The 19,167-nt window shown below is 42.9% G+C and overlaps 2 protein-coding genes across 2 annotated transcripts in view; both read right to left on the bottom strand.

Moving 5' to 3' along the window:
- Positions 1-2,978: 2,978 nt before the first annotated feature.
- On the bottom strand, positions 2,979-4,031 carry LOC143422660 (uncharacterized; the record flags this gene model as incomplete). The annotated part of the gene is made up of 1 exon (XM_076893461.1): positions 2,979-4,031. A coding segment is annotated over one exon (969 nt), but the record flags the coding sequence as incomplete, so codon positions are not given.
- The window catches only part of LOC143423164 (uncharacterized), an 84,380-nt gene continuing 69,098 nt past the window's right edge, over positions 3,886-19,167 (bottom strand). Inside the window, exons 9-15 of the mRNA XM_076894287.1 lie at positions 12,183-12,323; positions 11,638-11,790; positions 9,081-9,230; positions 5,901-6,068; positions 4,574-4,895; positions 4,104-4,466; positions 3,886-4,023 (exon numbers count right to left, since the gene is read on the bottom strand). Of these exons, the coding sequence (XP_076750402.1) occupies positions 4,184-4,466; positions 4,574-4,895; positions 5,901-6,068; positions 9,081-9,230; positions 11,638-11,790; positions 12,183-12,323 (1,217 nt within the window). The 3' untranslated portion in view covers positions 3,886-4,023; positions 4,104-4,183. The remainder of the gene's footprint in view (positions 4,024-4,103; positions 4,467-4,573; positions 4,896-5,900; positions 6,069-9,080; positions 9,231-11,637; positions 11,791-12,182; positions 12,324-19,167) is intronic.

The raw sequence follows: 19,167 nt of genomic DNA, 5'->3' as shown, positions 1-19,167 counted from the left end.
CAACGGACTATGGTTCGTCAACAAACTTTTGTACAATGTTCAGATGATCGAGTAAAAAATGCAAATAAATCGTATCATCGAAGTATAGTTAACAATGGATACATCTATATAACACCGCGAAGCTGGCTCAACGGAAATAAATAAATTTCAACGATTAAAAGTATTCCTTGTTTAACAGAAGAATAATTACTCTGAAATATAGTATGCAATACGTATTAAGTGATACGTTGCTCAGAGATAATCGTTGTCCACAGCATCCTCTCAGCTATAATTAAAAGTACGCCGACATACTTATTATGTACGTACATAAATCATGCTTATAAATTTATTATAATAATCTAGATAATAATTGTATAAGTAAGGCTTGATTAAACGCACTCCGTTTCCCATTCGAATCTCACTGAATGTTCTCTCCCCATTTTATTAAAATCGCTAACAAACGACGCTATCCTATACCGAGTCGCGTCCACGATCACGATGGACTCTCTTACAGCGTCCCACGATGCTAACAAATCGATAATCAAGATCAGGGATAAATGGGATCGCGCGTAATAAATGGAGAGAAAGTTTAGTCGTCCAGAGTGGTTCCTATGCAATGTTTCTCGCGATGATGTGTATAGGACTAGGTATTCAATGATTTCAAAGTTCCTTCTAGTTTTAGAACGTGGCAGTAGAATAGTATACCCGATACCTCGTCGCAAAGATGGAGTAACTCGAGCGGTAACTTTCCAACTTTTTCGATCCCCTGAATAATTCCACTAATAGAGAAAGGGAGAGAGAGAGAGAGAGAGAGAAAGAGAGAGAGAGAGAAAGAGAGAGAGAAAGCGCGAATGCGTGTATATTACCACTTTTAAACGGCTAGAACATTTTTTACAATCAGCCACGCGATACAAACTGTAAAAATGAAAGGCGCTAAGGCGAGCAAATGTTATTTTTAACAAAACGGACCACTAGTGTTCCTCTAGTTGAATCTTCCTCTTCTTCTTCTTCTTCTTCTTCGTTTACAGAAATATACAGGGATAGAGATAATCTGGAATCGCGATATATACATAGCACAAGCGTTTGATTGGAATTAGTTTAAAAATGTAAACGTTTTAATAATTCAGTAGGAGTTCCTTCATTCCTTCGAGTTATTACACCCTTGCTTCAAAGTAAGGTAGTTTCATTGGATATCGGTACGCCTTACAATTATTCGCTTATTAGACTTATTAGTGTATCTGTTGATAATGTCTATCGCTGTCAGTATCATGCGGATGATACAATCCAAATCCCGCAAAACCTTTCGCATTTAATACGTCCGTTGATAGTATTCTCGGTTAAATAGTGCGAGCACGCGACGTGTACGCATTTCTCTTCCCTCCGTCCCAACTGTTCCTCCGGTGTTCTTGAAAATGACGCGTCCCGTTCAATAAATCGGCGTCTCCTCTGTTCAAGCGGGAAATGCGGCTGCTTACAAAGTGGGAGGTGAACATTAAAAAAATGTATTTTACTATTAAAGTCTATCCGATTACTTATAAATACTAAAAAAGTCGCTATTCTTATTACAAATCACTTCGTACTTTGTAGTCTCGGGGGAATTTTCTGTGTTCTCCGTTGCTTTTCTATTTTTTTTTCTTTTTTTTTTGGTTTTTTTTTCTGTTGCTGCTTTTTTACGACGCAAACGGGCGAGTCTGAAGTTTACTTTCCCCGTAATTAACTGTTACTTCGCCGATAGGAATGATAATTAAACGATTCGTATCTCGTTTTTCTTTTAGTACGTTGAAACGAAGGATACATAACAAAATGAGATTGCACGTACAATAGTAGGGGGTTCTTATGAAGAGTTGATAAAAAGTGTTAAATTATACGGAAACGAATATTTAAGCATCTATTCGATCAATGGAATGTATTAATAGATGTTTGCTTATGTATTATCTACACTATCTTCATGTTTCGAACGTGAAAAGAAGGCTACGAAAGGTAATGACCGAAAATGAGAGCAAAAGTTGGAAGCAGTGATGCAGATGGTGGCTTTAGTTGGTCCCGAACATGAGTTAGTACAGGTTTGTGTAAAAATCTCCATCAGTTAATAAGCAATACAAGAAGAACCTATTTCATGCGTTCGCACTTAATACTCGTACAATTTGTATCTTTTGCTTGACGTATACGCAGCAAGTACCCATGTCTTCTATGATAATTGGAAAAATTGTTTTAAAAAATAAAACGATAAAATGAAAAATTGAAGAAGACAGAGGTGTAAATGAAGAGAAACATGATTTCTGCACAAACCTATTCTAAAAGTCGCGCATGGAATCGTGTCGATCGTTGCATTTACGGATCTCAGCTCATAGCAACACTGCGCGTGTCGAACATAATATAACATCTCTTCCTCTCTCATTTCCTTTCTCTCCTCTTCACTCTCACGTATGATATTTCTCTCTCATTCTCTCATGTAGCATTTGAAACATTACGAGTTTACCTATTAACCTATACGGTCCTACGATATACGAATGAATGTTCCTTTGGCAGTTTATTTACATGCGAGTTGAGCCACGGCGCCGAAAATACCATACGGCAACGAATTCCGGTGTCTAACAATCTGTCAAGTACGGGGCACTTCGAAAATGTTTCACACGTACGGATCAATAGATCCCTCCTCGTGCAGCGAAGTAACACTTCCGAAGGTGCTTCGTCTTGGATGGAGAGTGTCGTTGTTGAGTAATTGGTAAGTCGATCCTTCAAATTTCTACTACCAAGCGTGCGGTAAGCCCTTACGAACAGAACGAGCATAGTCTAATGTCTTCAGAAACAATATTCATTAATTTCAATGTAGCGTAATATATCAGCGAAGGATATCTTGCTCTCTATTATGTTAATTTGGTTGCAATTCAATGCGGTATTATGTCGTGCAAACGAAACATCGAGCGTAAAATCATCGAAGGGTGTAAAAGTTCTAATCAGAATTGTTAAGAACGGTGTTTGCGCGTTCGTAGCAGCGTTCAGCAGCTAACTTCAACGAAACAATACTCTCCATTTACCAGCAGAATCCATAGCTCAACCGCAGCTTTCTGAACCACGATTATTTACAGAAACAATACGATCATATAATTAAGATATCTTGCGCTGCTAGTTCCATTTAACTTTGTACCGCCATTTTCCTCGTCATTCTCACTGGCAGTGTCTCCCTTTGCCTCAACGATAGTATCCAGACGTTCCATCGTGCTCCTCTGGTGATGGTGACTACTCGACAAGTCACTTTCCGGTGTCTCGTCCGAGTCTACGTCGATCATGTGATCGTTTACCTGGATCTTTACAACAGCGTCTACCGGGTACTTCCCTTCGTCACTGGACATCGCTGCCGCCCTTTGCGAGCCTACCCTACCGGATAGTATCCTCTCGCTTTTCTCGCAACGGGGGCAACTCTGGCCGTTCGACGAACCCTCGTCGCTCTGGCATCGGAAGCATATTAAATCACCTTCACTAGAAAAATCGCAATGTTCACAATGAACAATATGGCCATTCCCGTGACAGAGTTCACAGATAGGACTGTCGTCGTCCTCTTTCAGATCCCTATCCTCGTACTCCCTTCGGTCCTCCTCCTGCTCGTATTTCTTTGACCAACTTCTTCGACTCTGATAGTCCTGCTCGCGATACAATGATCTAGGCGATGACGATTGGCCGCTATAATCCTGATCGTGATACAATGACCGGGGTGAAGACGTATGGATTGGACTTTTGTACGCGCGGGATGTTCCCGGTTCCTGGTATCGCTCGTCGAAACGCTCTTCGACGTATCTAATCGAATAGGAGCCAGGTGTTTGTGGTCTATACGTACAGGTACGAGTCTTTTGGTCGCACTCACTGCATAACAATAAGTTCGACTTGCTGCCGGGGTGGGAAGCGTAGCCGTTGCAAGTGCCGTAATACTTCTCGTCCTCGTCGCTCTCGAAGAAATGTTGACTGAGGCTACCAATCGATTTTGTGTCGCTGGACCTACCGGAGATTCTAGCTTCTTCTAATTCTTCTCGATCGTCCGCCGCGTATCTGTAACAGGATTCGCTCGCGTTTATTTGAAATGCGTACAACCAATTGGACGAGATAGAATAAGGTACGATTCGCTCTACCTGTCGTCGGTAGCATCGGTCAGATAGCGTCGTATCCGCGCGATCTTAGTTTTGCCGCGTTCTCGCGGCCTTGTTTCTTGTTAAATGATACTCTCCCGATTCCTCTCGTTGTTGTCCTCCAAACTGGAGGACGAGCTGGCGCCGCAGATCTGCATCTCGATCTCGGCCAATCGGTTCTCCACCTCCCATTGCTGTTGGTTCAGTTTCGCGCTCATCGCCGCGTTCTCGGACTCCAAGCAGATCAGTCGCTCGCGGAGACGTTTTATCTCGGCTAGCAGAGCTTCGTTGGTGCCCAAGAGCGGCGTGGTGCCCTCGCTGACTAGCTGCGTCATGCTGCTCGAGGTAATGCCTGGAAAAAGTGAGACGCGCGATGTGAGTTACCGATCGATCTCGTGTCCGCGAGTCAAGGAGGAGGGTCGAGAAGGTGGAAGAAAGAAAAGAATTTCGAGGCGAGGCGGAAACACTTGCCAGGGTGAGCGGATTGTCTGATGGCGGAGGGTTGCGTAGTCGCTGACGGCGGCGCCCTGGCTGTCTGATCCTCGCTGCTGTGGCCGCTGCTGGTGGCACTCATTGGACTATCCATGCTTCTTGCAACACTCGCGCCGACGTTGTTTCCGGTGCCGGCTAATCCGCGCGATGCCACGGGACTTGGACTGGGCGAGAACAACGAGTGTCCAGCCGAGTACGCGTGTGCGGACTTCGTGTCCATTGGCGAAATCCACATCTCCTCCAGCGGTATACGACCTCGCGACTCCACCAGCCCTGGTGTGCTCTGACATCGTCCTATCGACGCTGAAAGTTCGTATCGAGTATATAAAACGTGTCGAATCAGGAGCGCGAAGTTCATGCTCGAAGAAATGTTCTTAGTTTCTACAGGGTCTGTGCTAGATTCTTAAAGTTTATCTCATGTTGTGCAATTGCGTTGGAATTTAATTGGAGAACAATGTGACAGCTAGCCTGACGTTAGACATTCTGTATACAGCGATATAACAGGATTGCTCTACCGCAGGCGCTTCCGTTGTTTATTTCACTAAAACATTTATACAACGCAGCGTATATCTTCAATCGCAACTGTTTAAATAACACGATAATAACGCTGCCGCTGGTAGGCGAGAAAATTAAAACGCATTTATATAACCCCCGTCTCGTTATTTCATATCGGGTTACCCCGCGAGTACGTTTTTCTTCACCCCCTTTTGTTTGCCCCGCGGAAATTCATTTGAAACTTGCTCAGTTTGTTCAATGCCAGGGTCCTTTGTTCGCGAACAGGCCACGCGGCTTTGGCTGCGATTCGACAACAATGGTGGACCGTCTCTCATTTTAACCACGGTGAGTTTCTTTAATTAAATTACCGCCTCTCTCGTGTCTAGCCAATGCAGTCGCTGGGCGCGCCCACGCATCCTGATAAACATACGCGCATACCGTTTACTGTAACTTTACCGCTTCAAAGTAGACAAGTACACGCGGGTAGCCGGTTCGCCATGCAGTTTGGAACTTCACGACTACTGCGGCACGGACCAGCGCAAAGTATGGCCTCGAAATGCGCGGAAGATACGTTGCGTTTGTTATCGCGTGTCCAACTTCGGAGTCAATTAATTAGAATTCAACAGGCGCATTTAATATCGACGCATCGTGGACCAGGACCTCCTCGAGTCTCTGACACGCATTGTCTCGCTTGGTCCACTTTTTGATTTATACAGCATACAGGGTTTCTATATGGATGCAAACGTGTTGATGGATGGAACTCGTCGCTGTATCGTATTGTTATAGATCTAAACAGTGGATGAAAGCTCTTACCTTTTTCGTCAGGTGTCCTCTTGTACTTCTCCAACCTTTTAACCGCAATGGCCTCCAGCCTGATTCTCGCCGCGGGGTACTCTTTGAGGACGTCCCACATGTCCTTCTTGCTGAGGACGAAGAGGTCCGAGTAGCCCACCGAGCGCACGCTGGCTGTTCGCCGGTTACCTGCGTCGATGTAGCCATTTATTGGTTATCAAGATGCGTCAAGCTTTCTTTGGTATCCGCCCGGAATCGATCGACCGATCGATCCTTCCTTGACACCGCGCCCGTTCGCGCGGGCCTACTTTAAACGTCGATGTCACCTAGCGGTACGTCTTTAATACCATATCAAAGCATAATCCTGGCTTATGGGTCGTCAAAATCATGCTCGAGGAAAATTTCATTGCGAACTAGGAAAATACGAAAAGTTTCAGTCGTGTTGGTGCGCTTAAATTGGATAAAACGTTCCGCTTTTGATGGACACTTTAGACGAGAGTGGTATACTTGTAATGAAAAAGTGTGAGACAACGGATGGTTTGGAAATTCCGCACCGTAATTTCTGCTAATATGTTTCGCAGTATCCTGGACGATTTAGATATAACAAAAATAGGCTGCTTTCCTTAGGCAATTGATGTCGATCGCGTATCGAAAGTGGTTTATTAAGTTTAATTTAAATGTCGTCAATTATTGAATTTAATTTTCTGTTTCTCTGCTAGATTGCTATCTCAGAACGTCATTAAAATATGCCTCTCTCTCTCATTTCAATTTTTTTAAACAGCCTGTTTTCCAATTTTTTCGAAACTTGATACACGTGATCCGTTTACTGTTAGTGCTAACTGAAACATTTATATTTAAAGGATAGAAATATATGTTTGAACGTACACGTATAAAAGATACATTGAAACTGTACATATTTAATTAATTATTGATGGTGCAAATCAATTGACAAAGTGGTAAAAGGGAATAGTTTACTGCAGCTTATTCGATACAGATAGAGTGTAAGATTTAATTTATTAGAGGGTGAATAATGTTTGTAACATGCAGAAATTTTATATTGAGCGGTTGTTAAGTATGGAAGAAATACGTGTTTAGTTAATAATTAATTCAATCAATGTATTCTGTCGATCGCTCAAACGTTCCATTATAAGTGTGTAAAATGTACATACGTAAGTGATACTGTATCGATAGCATCGATAAATGTCTGCAAATTTCAATCTGCTATCGATAATATTAAAGACGTAGGTATCAAAAGAATCGGTATTTTTGTACACATGAATATTGGTTTAATATTTAAGAGAAAATGTTATCTTTAGGGATTTATCCACTTTGCGCCGATATAAGTCGACATCGTTTCGAATAGGTACCTGTTAAAATTTGCAGTTCCACTTTCTTATTCAACAATGAGAATAATTTTGTATTAAAAGTCGTTGGGAAATTACAACATGCTATTCAATTAAGTAAATATACATTTGAAATCTTCGACAACTGATAAAAATCGATTTGTGACACATTATGGTCTCTCCTTGAAAACTTGTTCGAACATTTTTGTATCAAATTTTGGTTAATTTCGAATTACCATTCGATTAATTAATTAATAATAATATCTCTACATTTATATGATATGTACCATTAAATACGTCATGCGTTCTAGCGGTGATCATAGTTATTGTCAAAGATCGCAAGTTCTAACTATTCCTCCTAGTCGAACTATGGTAACCAACGTATAAATATATAAAGATAACTGTCAAACACGAATGCAGATTAATCACATTCGTGAAGAGAGTGAGCGATTAAGTTACAATAATTATTAAATACTACAATTAGATTGAAATGGAGAAATGGAGAATCGTGAAAAATATAATGAAACATGAACAGTGCACTGAGGGACAATAAGAAATGATAAAAATGAATGCAATCGAAGGGAAATATTTGTAATATCCAACAAATTTAATATCTCCTATATTTCCAGCAAAAAAAACCGTGCACGTTGTTATCCCAGAAACGTTACCATTCTAATTGAATCGTCGCGAATAATTAAATTAATTAATCAAATGTATCAAATTTATTCGAGCTCACAAATATTTCTTGCCGTGTATGTATTGGAAATGAGAAATCGAAGCGAAACGTAGGTTTCAGCGTGACATAGAAGCAAATCGATGGGCGAATGGAATTAAACGGGAGATGAAGAGAATGCTGGAGAAGCGTGTCTAACTTCGAAACGGGTCAATTCTAAGCTAAGTATTCTAACATCACTACCAAGGCGTGAATAAAGGAAAGAAAAAACAAGAATCGTTAAAAGTATACCTTTGTCCGGTCGCGTCGATCGACCGACACGAGCTGCGATTGATTTCCTCTCGCGGAGGCGTTGTCTGCCCGTATTTTTATCACAGCCGAAGTCGCGGCTTCGCGTGATAAAATACCAGTTCATTTTCGCGCGATATTCATTACGTTTTCAATGCAGACCGTGTTAGTTTATCGACCGAGAGAGGGTAATCGATAAAAAACAGAGGGACAAAGGCTAAAGGGCAATACGTGTCACGGGCCTCGTCCAATACGCATCGACGATCTCGCAACGATTTTCCTTTTTTTTTTTCGCTCGATCGTAGCTATTATTCCCTCGAAAATATCCTTAAAATTGGAACAGGATGAAAAGTACGTATACACGAAACTGTCCGTGTATACCCGGTGGAGACAATGGGGGAGGGAATAACTTTTATATTCGAACGCATACGCGTGAATATTGATCAGAGCCAGCTTCAATCAATCTGCACCTTTCGATATTTCCTCCCCAAAATCTTGCTGCGAGTAATTATAAAAATTATTCACGGTTCGATGCAATACCTCTCTCCACCAATAAGTAAAAATAAATGGAAACGAGACGTTGTAGATAATTAATTGAACACTCTGAAACACCTCCGCGTCTTGTTGTCGATCGACACGAAGTCCACGTGTGAAGTCGTTGCGCGATCGTCGAATACAGGTGGCAAGTGGAATTCGACAATAGGAATGTCGGTGACAGAAGTAGAGTACGAGAGAAAAAAAAAAACAAATGTTACTAGCAAGATCGGTTTTAGATCAGCTCATACCGGCTCGACGGCTTGCCCTCTCACAGAGTGGTAAGAACGTGAAACGTGATAACGTGATTGTGAAATACGAGGGGAACAGCTCACAGGCCCCTGGTCCGCTTGGAATATTTACCGCACTCTTTACCTGCAGTCCCCATATTGAGAATGCTGATCTCCCCGAAGTAAGAACCCGCCTTAAGGGTAGCGAGGACCGTCTTCCCGTTATCAGCCACCACTTGGAGCCGGCCTCTGTTCACTATGTACATCTCCTTGCCTACCTCACCTGAAACAGGATCCACAGGAATTCATTTCATTTGTAACCTTACATCCAGCGGGGTGAAGGCGTTGCACGGGTGCACGCGTCGCACTTTCTTCTGCTCTACAACTGCTATTCCCTGTCTGCCACGTCATCTGATCGGTACTCTGTTCATTGCTCTACTTAAGGGGATTGAACCTACATCAAGTGATGTCACGACGTGATTTCCAATGCACGTTCGGGAACGTACATTTACTTTGTCAATCATTGTGGAACGTTAGACGTTTGCCTGTACAGGGCTCGCTGTATTAGTTTGAGTAGCTAAACGATTCTAACGTTTGATCGTTTTTGGGTATCGTGGAGAGATTAATTGTGAATGCCAAGTAGACGAATATCAGTTGGATTAATTATATTGGACATAGTTTGCATTACGTATTAATTCATTTTCACTGTTTTCGATATCTACTAATTTTCTATTACAATAAATATTTTTGCAACTTTCGTGCATATTATACAATTTTTATAACAGCAATTGAGAGAATTTTGATTATATTTTATCACGATTTCAACGTTCGCAAGATAATTCTTTTCAGAGGAATAGAAGCTAACTTGTAGAAAAGTTTAGTCTGACTCTATTTAGACTATATCACTGCGGCACAACTGGCGTCTGCCTAGTTCAGTCTGAATATTCCTATTTTCTACTACTTTCTTGGATCGTCTCAATATTCTCTTTCATCTCTACTTTCCAAACAGCGTTAAAGTAGTCGTACGTTGCTTATTACTTTGCTATGTTAACGTAATACTGAAAAAGCACGTCTTATTACAAAAATATTGAAAAATCATTGCTTAAAGTTGGAACATCCTAATGTACCAACGTACATTGTGATGTGTAATCTTACGGTCATTTTGGCTTCCATAATCAACCCTTAAAATTTTTCTGACGGGAGGAGGACCAGAAGAACTGTATAATGTGGTTGGGAACCGTGTTCCTTGGTCCATACGGTAGTCGTTGCCAGAACGATGGAGGGACCGGGGAGACGGGAAAACGATGACTTCTTTTTCTGTTCCTTTTCTACCTTCTCGTTCTCCCCTGTCGCTCACCATTCCCATCTTCCCAAGAGAGGGAAGATTATTTGCCCGGCTATTCACGACCTTTTTCGCGATCCACTGGAGAAATACTGACCGATTGTTGATGTATCCGTCGAAAACTATTCCACGCTCGACTGGTTTTGATTAAGTCGACGATTCGATCCATTTACGATACTTTTCGTGCAACATTTCTTCTCCTCGCTTTCGTGCGTTTAATATTTGAAAGTGATTGGGTATTTCAGGGTGTTCGAAGATTGATTGTTAACGTTAGCCGGATTTAATGTATTTAATATATTATATAAATTGGATTCTGAGATATGCTTCGAGAATGGTAACACAGATCCGATTTATAGGCTACGGAAACAAAATGTAAATTTGCATCACCTTCCTGTTTAATGTCAACATTTCTGTGCAAGCATATGCATTTTATGCACGTGTTAAATATTGGTTAAAAATATATGAAATATTTTAATACGCGCGTTCGTGTTGGTCTAATTAATCAAACGTTTATTTAAAATATGATCAGCTTTAAAGTTCGAAATTTGTTATTCAGTAAATTCCAAAAAAAAATCAATTTCTCGAGTATCAAACATTTTGTTACGGAATTTCTTCCTGTATACCGCTCGCAGAAATCCTGTTTGAAAACGTTCAAGTCCTCGAAACTTTTATCATTGTGTGATTCAGTATACGCGTGGTAATCCTTTCAAGCGCTGACTATCTCTATGTAAATAAATGTCCTGTTTCCCCAGCGATTTGTCCGAGCGTCAACCCCTATACAGTATCGAGAATGCTACCCCAATCAGGAGAATTTCCACGTGTACCTAAATTCTGTTAAATTTAACCGATCACGCGCGCAATAACTCAACTACTTTACCCTTATTGTTGCTAATTTGCGATTTAGAACTAACCTCTTACGATTTCCCCTTTTAACAACTGTTGTTCAAAAAGAAAAAGAAAGGGAAAGAGTTCATTTACTAGATAAAGCTGCTTCCTCGTATCAATCAGATTTCTGGGGGTGCAAAAAAATGATTTGCAACTTGCAGACAACGCTGGCGATACTTTCAATTTCAGCCGCGGTTAGTTATTCCTCGAAATAAAGTATTTCGCTCGTAACTGCACTTTTCGGAAACGTTATTGGCAACGAGGCCAAGTGGAAAGGGTACGCAACCCTTTTCAACTCCCTGCGAACGGTCGTATATTTCTTGGCCCGGTTCCAGCTGTTCGTTTCAAAAGCACCGTGTCCAGGGAAAGCGTATCGCGATGTGTAAAAAAAAGAGAAAAGAAGAAACGGGGCGGGGGAGGGGAGAAAAAGAAGAGGGCGGAAAAAGGAACGCGAGAGAGGTACCTTTGCGACAAATATAGTCGCCAGGTGAGAAGAGAACGGGCCGCAGTCTTAGCACCAGCTCGCACAGGAAGCCAGCCTCCGTGTTCTGGAAGATCTCCACCCTCTTCAGCGTGTCCAGATGAACGTTTATCGCGATCTCCGCTTTCAGTTTGTCTGCAACGACAGAATTGTTTTATCAGTGGTTGGTCTCGCGTTTTTACTCCTGTAGCTATGAGAATCTGATTTTTGTTAAGTGAAGTGGAAAGATTTGGACGATTGGATTGGAGGGGGCGACGATTTCGAAAAAGGTGATTCCAACGTGGAAGAAACGAAGTTAAATCGTCTTCTTTTTCTTTTTAAATTTCATGGTTTGCATTTTTATATAGTAAGAACTTAAAAAATAAGACACTGTTTATACTAGAAACAAGATGGAATGCTGTTACCATCTACTTGCTGTGGAAGTAAATTAGCTCGTTTTAAACGTCTCTTCTCTGCCTTTGAAAACGGATAGCTTTTGATCTAAACGAAAGCGAGCTTTTTCAAGTAGAAACTTAGGAGAAGTTTACCGGGAAGACAGCTGACAGCTTTTTCCTCGTCCGAACATTTTTGCGTTAACCAAAGGTAGTCGAACCACTTGATCACCTTCACTTGTAGGTGCTTCGGCACCCTTCTCATTCGCATGTACGTTTTCACGCCGTCCAGCTTTGCTGCAATCAATAGAGCGATGCGCAATTGTATATGGGATGCAATGTCATCGAGATGCAATGCATTTATATAAATAGAAAACCTGTATTAATATCCATTACCTACGATTTCATTAATATATAGAGAAATATTTTAATATGTCTCGTTTACCCATTTTCAAGCACCCGCTGTGTCTGAAATTTTCCCACTTTTTCGAGCAACCGTGGTTTCCCTGAATATTTCAGGTATGCTTTCAGAAAATGTGAACACTGATAAAATGCGTCTGTACATTCTGCGTTCACCGGCGACAGTTACTCAGTGACGTTGCGTTTCAAACGAAAATAATTCCCGTTTTCCATCAAAATTGGGATTAACTGAAAATTTCATACGCGAATCACGTTCTACCGACTGACATTTAATGTTTGAATTAATTAACGATGCCAAAATGGAAAAATAATCCCCGAACGCTGCGGATTGGAAGAATATCACCGGTTACGTGTCACAGTGGCATTCTCGTTGAAACCTGATTCGCCCAGATGTTTTTAGCGCAGTTTATGAAAATTAAACAATAGAATGATTAAATGCACGCCGTTTCCACCCGTTCGTAGATTTATCAACATTTTTCTAGATACGCATCGCACGTCGTAAGCCTGGCTTCGCGAATGCTTTCTATACATTTATCATTTCCATTGTTGATGTGCTGTGCGACCCAGAACTATGGAAATAGAGTGAGAATAAGTATAAGTAACGCTACGCATGCGAATATATACCATTATTCCTAATGAGAAGTGTTCTATATTCTTTTAAATTACTCCACAATATACACTTATTAGCAGAAGCTTCCTACTGTTTCGTTCATGGCATACACACACCAAAGCATTGTAATCCCGCGACCTGAGAGTTAATTCTCCATTTTGTTGCAATTCAATAATTCCAATTATGAAAATGAGGTTTTAATTTCAGCCTTGTGTGGCATTGTTTTACGGAGGAATTTAATTACGGGATGAAAAATCCAATTACATGCTGCAATCTGAATAATTATGATACAAGCTACTGTTAATGAAAAAAAAATTTCAAACGTAAAAATATTGTGCCATTACACTTGAGAAAGATTTTTCATCGTTATAACATATTAAAGCTCGTGCAAATTATATTTTGCGCTCGTCGCAAATCACAGCCTATACAGCAACCGCGCTGGTGAATTTCAGCAGGCAAACAAATCAATGTCCGATTACGGCGGTGGCTGCAAGAAGGATGACCCTGCGATGCTGTGGATAACCTTACGATTAAACTCTGGGAAGACTAGTTTTCGTGGACAAACAGCTGAACTGTAGTCAGACACCTAGCGAGTTAGAACTTTAAATGACTCTGCAACTAACCCTTAGCGTTCTCAGCGCGACTCCCTCTATTTAAATACTAATCGCACCCCCGAACTTCTTTCAGGATGGAATATTAATTCTTTTAACGAATACCCTATTCTCTTCGTTTCGTTTTTATTTCGTTCAGAGTAACGGCAATGTCTCGTGCGAGCTTAAAGTATCCTCCTCATTATTCGCAAAAAATGCAACCACGACAGACGCGTGCAATTATTACAGCTCTCTCCCAGCATCAGTTTTTCGTCAGCCGTGCATTCGTTTCCCCAAAATGTAAATTTCTTTCACCGTGCTCGCATATTTAATGGCCATCGTTTTATATCAGCGTCACTCGCGCGAAATGAAAATAGCAGTCGACGCGGTGCGTACTAATGGCCGATACGTGATTACTTACACCTGAAATCCGAGGTCTTCGTGGTCGGATGTAATTTTGCGGGTGTTGCGCTCGTAAAAACCGGCTGCACCGGATTGAAAGAGCTCCTAGCGTGCGAACAGACCCGGTTCCATTCGTTCCATCCGAACGTTTTAACCAGTAGTATCGATTCGCACGCGATGTCACGTTTCAACACCTTCGATTGTCTTTATTCTGATAACGACGGACGGTGCTGGCTGACCGATGCAACGCCGTGAATATTCCGTTCGCTATTTCAATTCGAATCTCTCAGCTTTTTCACGTTGAATTAAAAAAACTGATCTGAAATTTACGTGTACTCGTCGTCGAAAGAGAATCAGCAAGCTCGCGAAGGCACGAGAAGTTAAGCTACTTTAAAACTTTCGTTAGGGTGAAACTGTCTGGTTCTTTGCAGCCCTCGTTGCTGCATCTACGCACACGTGCAATCTCGTCGATATTTTATTAGGCAAGTTTGCCTCGATTCGCTCGCCTAAGTAGACGGGAACTTAATATGCGCCGTCTGAGTGAAACTTGAAATTAAGTCAGTCGAAACGGTCATTCGAGCGGTCGCGAATCAAAGGCTATTCTAAACGCTGTTGCCGATTTGGAATATTGAATTCCACCGGAACAACGCGGACGCGTTCGTGCTGTATAGATGCACCATATTTAGCTGTTCTTGTTATAATTTCGAATTTCGATAATTGATAACCAACCGCGTCTAATTAAATGGATCCAGCGGTTAAATGGATAATGTACTCGTTTAATATCCTGACACTATTAATTCTGATGATATTTGCGCAAAAAAAATGAGTAAATGTCCTCGATGGACGTTCGCCAGAAGTTTTACCGATTCGTTGATCGTCTTCATCGGAATCTCGAGTTTCCGCGTGTGTCACCAGCGTCGTTTTCTGCCATCATTCTCTGGAGCTGACGTCCCGAAAATTTTTGGCCATCTCGCAGAACGAAAAGGCCATAAGCCGACAAGTACGGGAAAGTTTAAATTGCGCCGTCGTCTATCACGGCTCGATTGTCGTTTATTCGGCTGGTTGGAAGCCCATTTCCGATTGAAACCAACCTCGTCCACGCTGGGCGAAACTTTCCTCCGCCTATAGTGCTCGACGGAATCGGTTCTTCCTATGTTTCGAACGTCCATAACTTTCCCGGCAATGGCGCCTCGCGTTCCTCAAAGTTGGGCCTCTATTCGCATCCCCAGTTGTGGCTGGTGCGTATTCACAATAACACTTTGATGGAGCGCGTTAGTTCCACGCCGCCAATTTGATATTTAACAATTATTTTTTATCATTTCAATACGCAGCGATGAAGGACATTGTAATTATTCAGAATGACGTATCGCTCGTTATGGAAAAAATCTTTTTCACGTGTTTGTTCTATAAAATTGTCCACTTAACATAGGTCCTTGCTCAGCTGAGATAAATTTTGCTTAATAACTCATCTCATCGTGTGAACCATTAAAGTGAACGTCTCTTGTAGATCTGAACTTGGAACACCAATTTTCTACGGTGAATGCATCGGAAATGAGTCCGAGGCATCTTCAAAATTAATTCCACGGTCTAAAACGTCGAACAATCGTGGCGAAGGCGTCGGTGTCCGCAGAGCAGTGAATCTCAGTTTAGTTAGAGGAATTTGGCCTGGGAATTCTCAGGCGTGCTGGAGATGTACATTGGGTTCCCTAGCCGGGTTCAACGGGAGGTTTGCCAAGAAAGAAACGGCGAAAATTCAAGATGCAAATGGAGGAGCGAGGGTAGCGCGACGGCGGGCTCCGGCAGACCGCAAAGGGAGAGATATTGTATATGGTGTACAGCATGGCTTGCTCAGAGTTTTCGCGTGGGTGTTTCCCCTGAGATTTTGGACGAATGTCAAGACATCCTCTAGAAAAAGCCGCGTAAGTATCAATCTTCCTAATACCCATTTCACGGGCAAGCGTACCATTTTTCGAGCGTTTCGAAACAGTTGACTCGAAGGACGGGGGTAGCTTTATAAATACTTTGCTCAGGTGAAGGTGTCTGAGTCTATTTAAAAGGACGGTCTCCTCTACCGACGAGAGGACATATCGATCTAACGAGTCCAGAGATTGTCTTCCAAGCGGTTGGGCGTACCTAAAGACACCCTTATCGTCGTTAATCGAATCTTATTGTACAGCTATAAATAAAGCTTTCCAACTACGGTGTGCAAATCGCGATGGAAAACGAGAGGCTACTTAAAAACAAAATAAGCAATTGAAACATTTTGTACAAACACATCCAGTGTTACAGATTTAAAAAGAAATTTGTCGGTTTATCCCTTCCCTTACTCAAGGAAACGAATTTCTTGCTGGATACTCGGTTCTGATCCCGTTTAGAAGCGATCCGGTAAACTCGAATAGTCAATTCACAGGTAGCCAACGAACGAACCAATCGTGGTGCAAGTCGCGAGACAATCGTCCCCTTAATCGAGTCCCTTTCTAAGCAAGTAATCGAGAGAGCGAACGACACCGTCGACCCAATTAACCGCGTGATTTTACAGCCGCCTAACAAACATCGACGACTGTCGTTCCCGTAGGTGGACGGCCGTCCAATTAGCCAGGTATACAGCCCGATGCTCGGCCCCAGAACCGTCCGTACCCGGGACCGATATATACTCTTCCGGATCGGCGATTAGTTACCACGGATAATCCGTAATGAATGGCAGTGGTGAATTTTCGATATGCCAAGGCCTGGCTGGCCCAGGTAAGAGGCGTAACGGGGCCGATTACGGGCTCAGCGTTAAACCAGAGTGGAACAGACCGGTGCCGTTTGTCCGGATCGTCTCTAATCCTGGCGGGCCTACGTGTACACGGGCGCACGCATACGTAATCAGGTATTAGAGCATCGACGCCGGACAAAGCTTCCCAGAATTAGCACGAGCTTCTTCGTTTCCCGATGTTCAGCACGGTTGATATCAACGATGGATCCCGATTCACGCGATAACATCACGTACGATCGTATCCGTGGGCGATCGTGGATCGATGCCCGGCGGCGATCCTCCGCGTCAAACGTTTCTCGACGCGTCACGGGGGTGGTTTCGGATGAGACGCGCGATTTTGCCGGATGCACGCGTAGATTCGATGAGTTCCCGTGGTTTCGCGTGCCTGGTTAAATTGTAATTAATGTTAGCTCGGTATTTTCGAATAAATCTGGGGCATTCGAGGCGCGAGCTCATTTTTAATTGTTACTTTTTTTTTACGTGTCAGGTAGAAGTAATAGATATTTATTGTCTCGAGCAATTCGTCGAAGTGGGAGCGTAAATAATCTCGGAAATAAAGCGTGATCGATGCACAGGTGACGTGCATTACGTTCTCGCTATTGTAATATACTCCAGTAATATCTACACCGGAGTTTCTTTAATGTTTCACTAGGACCATAAAACACGGAGATACTCGCTTCTCGTAAATCTGTCAAACTGCAAAAATTTCTGATTATAGAACAAGATTTATGCGCATAAGTCACCTGGAAGTGGCGGAAATTTGTATTAAGCCCAGCTGATACGCTCCTCTGGATATTATAACGTATTCCGTTTAAAAGAGCCCGCAGGAATTTCGCCAGTCGATCATCCACTTAAACGCACAGAAGGCAAACCGCACTTTCACTGTTCTCATACGCACGCACGTAATAAATTTCTAAAAACGAAGACAGGTGAACGAAAAATGTCTCGATCGAACATTCGCAACGATTGCTTCGTTCCTAGGCGTTCTACGAACGAATCTAATCCGAAACGCGATCGCGGATAAAAAGTGCACCGATGGGACGTTCACGGCTCGTATTTAACGCGGCAAGTTTCGAGGTGACTCCTTGATTTATACGAAGAAACGTGGCGAACGAGCGCGTTTTATTACACCCCTCGGTGGCGCGTGCGAGCCGTGCTCGATGATCGCGGTTATTTTTCCGCGAGCGGCGTTTGTATTCGCCGCGCGAACGTCTCGACGAGACGAGAGGCCCCGATGGGCAAGGGTGCTGGTCGACGTTAACGCAGTCGAAAAGAAACCGCGTTATGAATAATTCAACGATACATTTTTGAACGACCAAGGGGTGGATACGCGCGTGAAGTAGAACGGAAACCTCGCGATGGAATCGGGTGAAGAGGTCCTCGTTCGACGAGCTAATTCTTCAATGACGACCGAAAAGGGGTAATTAGAGGCTCCAGTGTTAATCGACGCACGTTTGCAATCTGTTCATCGTGAACAAAATCCGTCATCTATTGACAAGCTTCAGTAAAATGCCATCCGTTTGAAGTCGTGAGAGTGGGCATCGAAGAAGTGCACCCCTTTAAGGCGAAGAAAAATATTTTATCAAGAGACAATTATCGTTAGCCGAAGGTAAACGGTAATTTTCAGAGGGACTTCGACAATTTAATCGCTCACGGCGACGAACGGCGTGGTTAATGTCGGGAGACCACTTTTTAGAGGTGGAGCAGGTTGGAATAGTTTGGTCTAGGGGCGACAGATCGATGACGTCAGTGGAGTTGGCTATTTTTAGAGCCGCGAAAGGGGTGGCGCGACTAGTCTGCGCCCCGACTGCTTAGAAGGGGTGTCGGAGGGATTGTAAAGCCGGTGACATCCCCAGAGTGCGCTCCACTCGACTCATTCATCCCCGCGGCCCGGAGAATGGAATGGAAAAGGGCGGCGAAGGGGGTGGCTCGACGCGTTGACCAACGTGGACCTCGCGCATGGGACCACATATCTTTCGCTCGAGTTAAACGATCCGTGCTCGACGAATCTGATACGAGTGTGATGAATATCAGAGAAGGGAACTTACGGTTGGAGGTTTGTCGGTGAGTCGCAAAGTGAATTCCATGATCGATGCGTACGATGCACCCTCAAGATTCATTGAGCTCGCAATCACCTTGCGATTCCGGGTTTAAAGTTAATATCCGCGGTTTCGTAGCCTTCAAAAATCACTCCGAAGTGGTTTCTATCGATCGGAAATTTTCGCCCCTCGGGGCGAGGGGCGTCCTTGCCGCGCTTTCGCCTCCATAAATCGCCCTCAGAGGATTTTCCCATAAATTCGCATTGAGTTTCGTCTAACGCTTAATAAAGACGAGCGGGTTTCGCCTGCGCGTTGTCGCAGT

This window comes from Xylocopa sonorina, chromosome 4 (genome assembly GCF_050948175.1).
Source record: "Xylocopa sonorina isolate GNS202 chromosome 4, iyXylSono1_principal, whole genome shotgun sequence".
NCBI lineage: Eukaryota > Metazoa > Arthropoda > Insecta > Hymenoptera > Apidae > Xylocopa > Xylocopa sonorina.
This window is presented reverse-complemented; position numbering and strand designations above follow the sequence as displayed.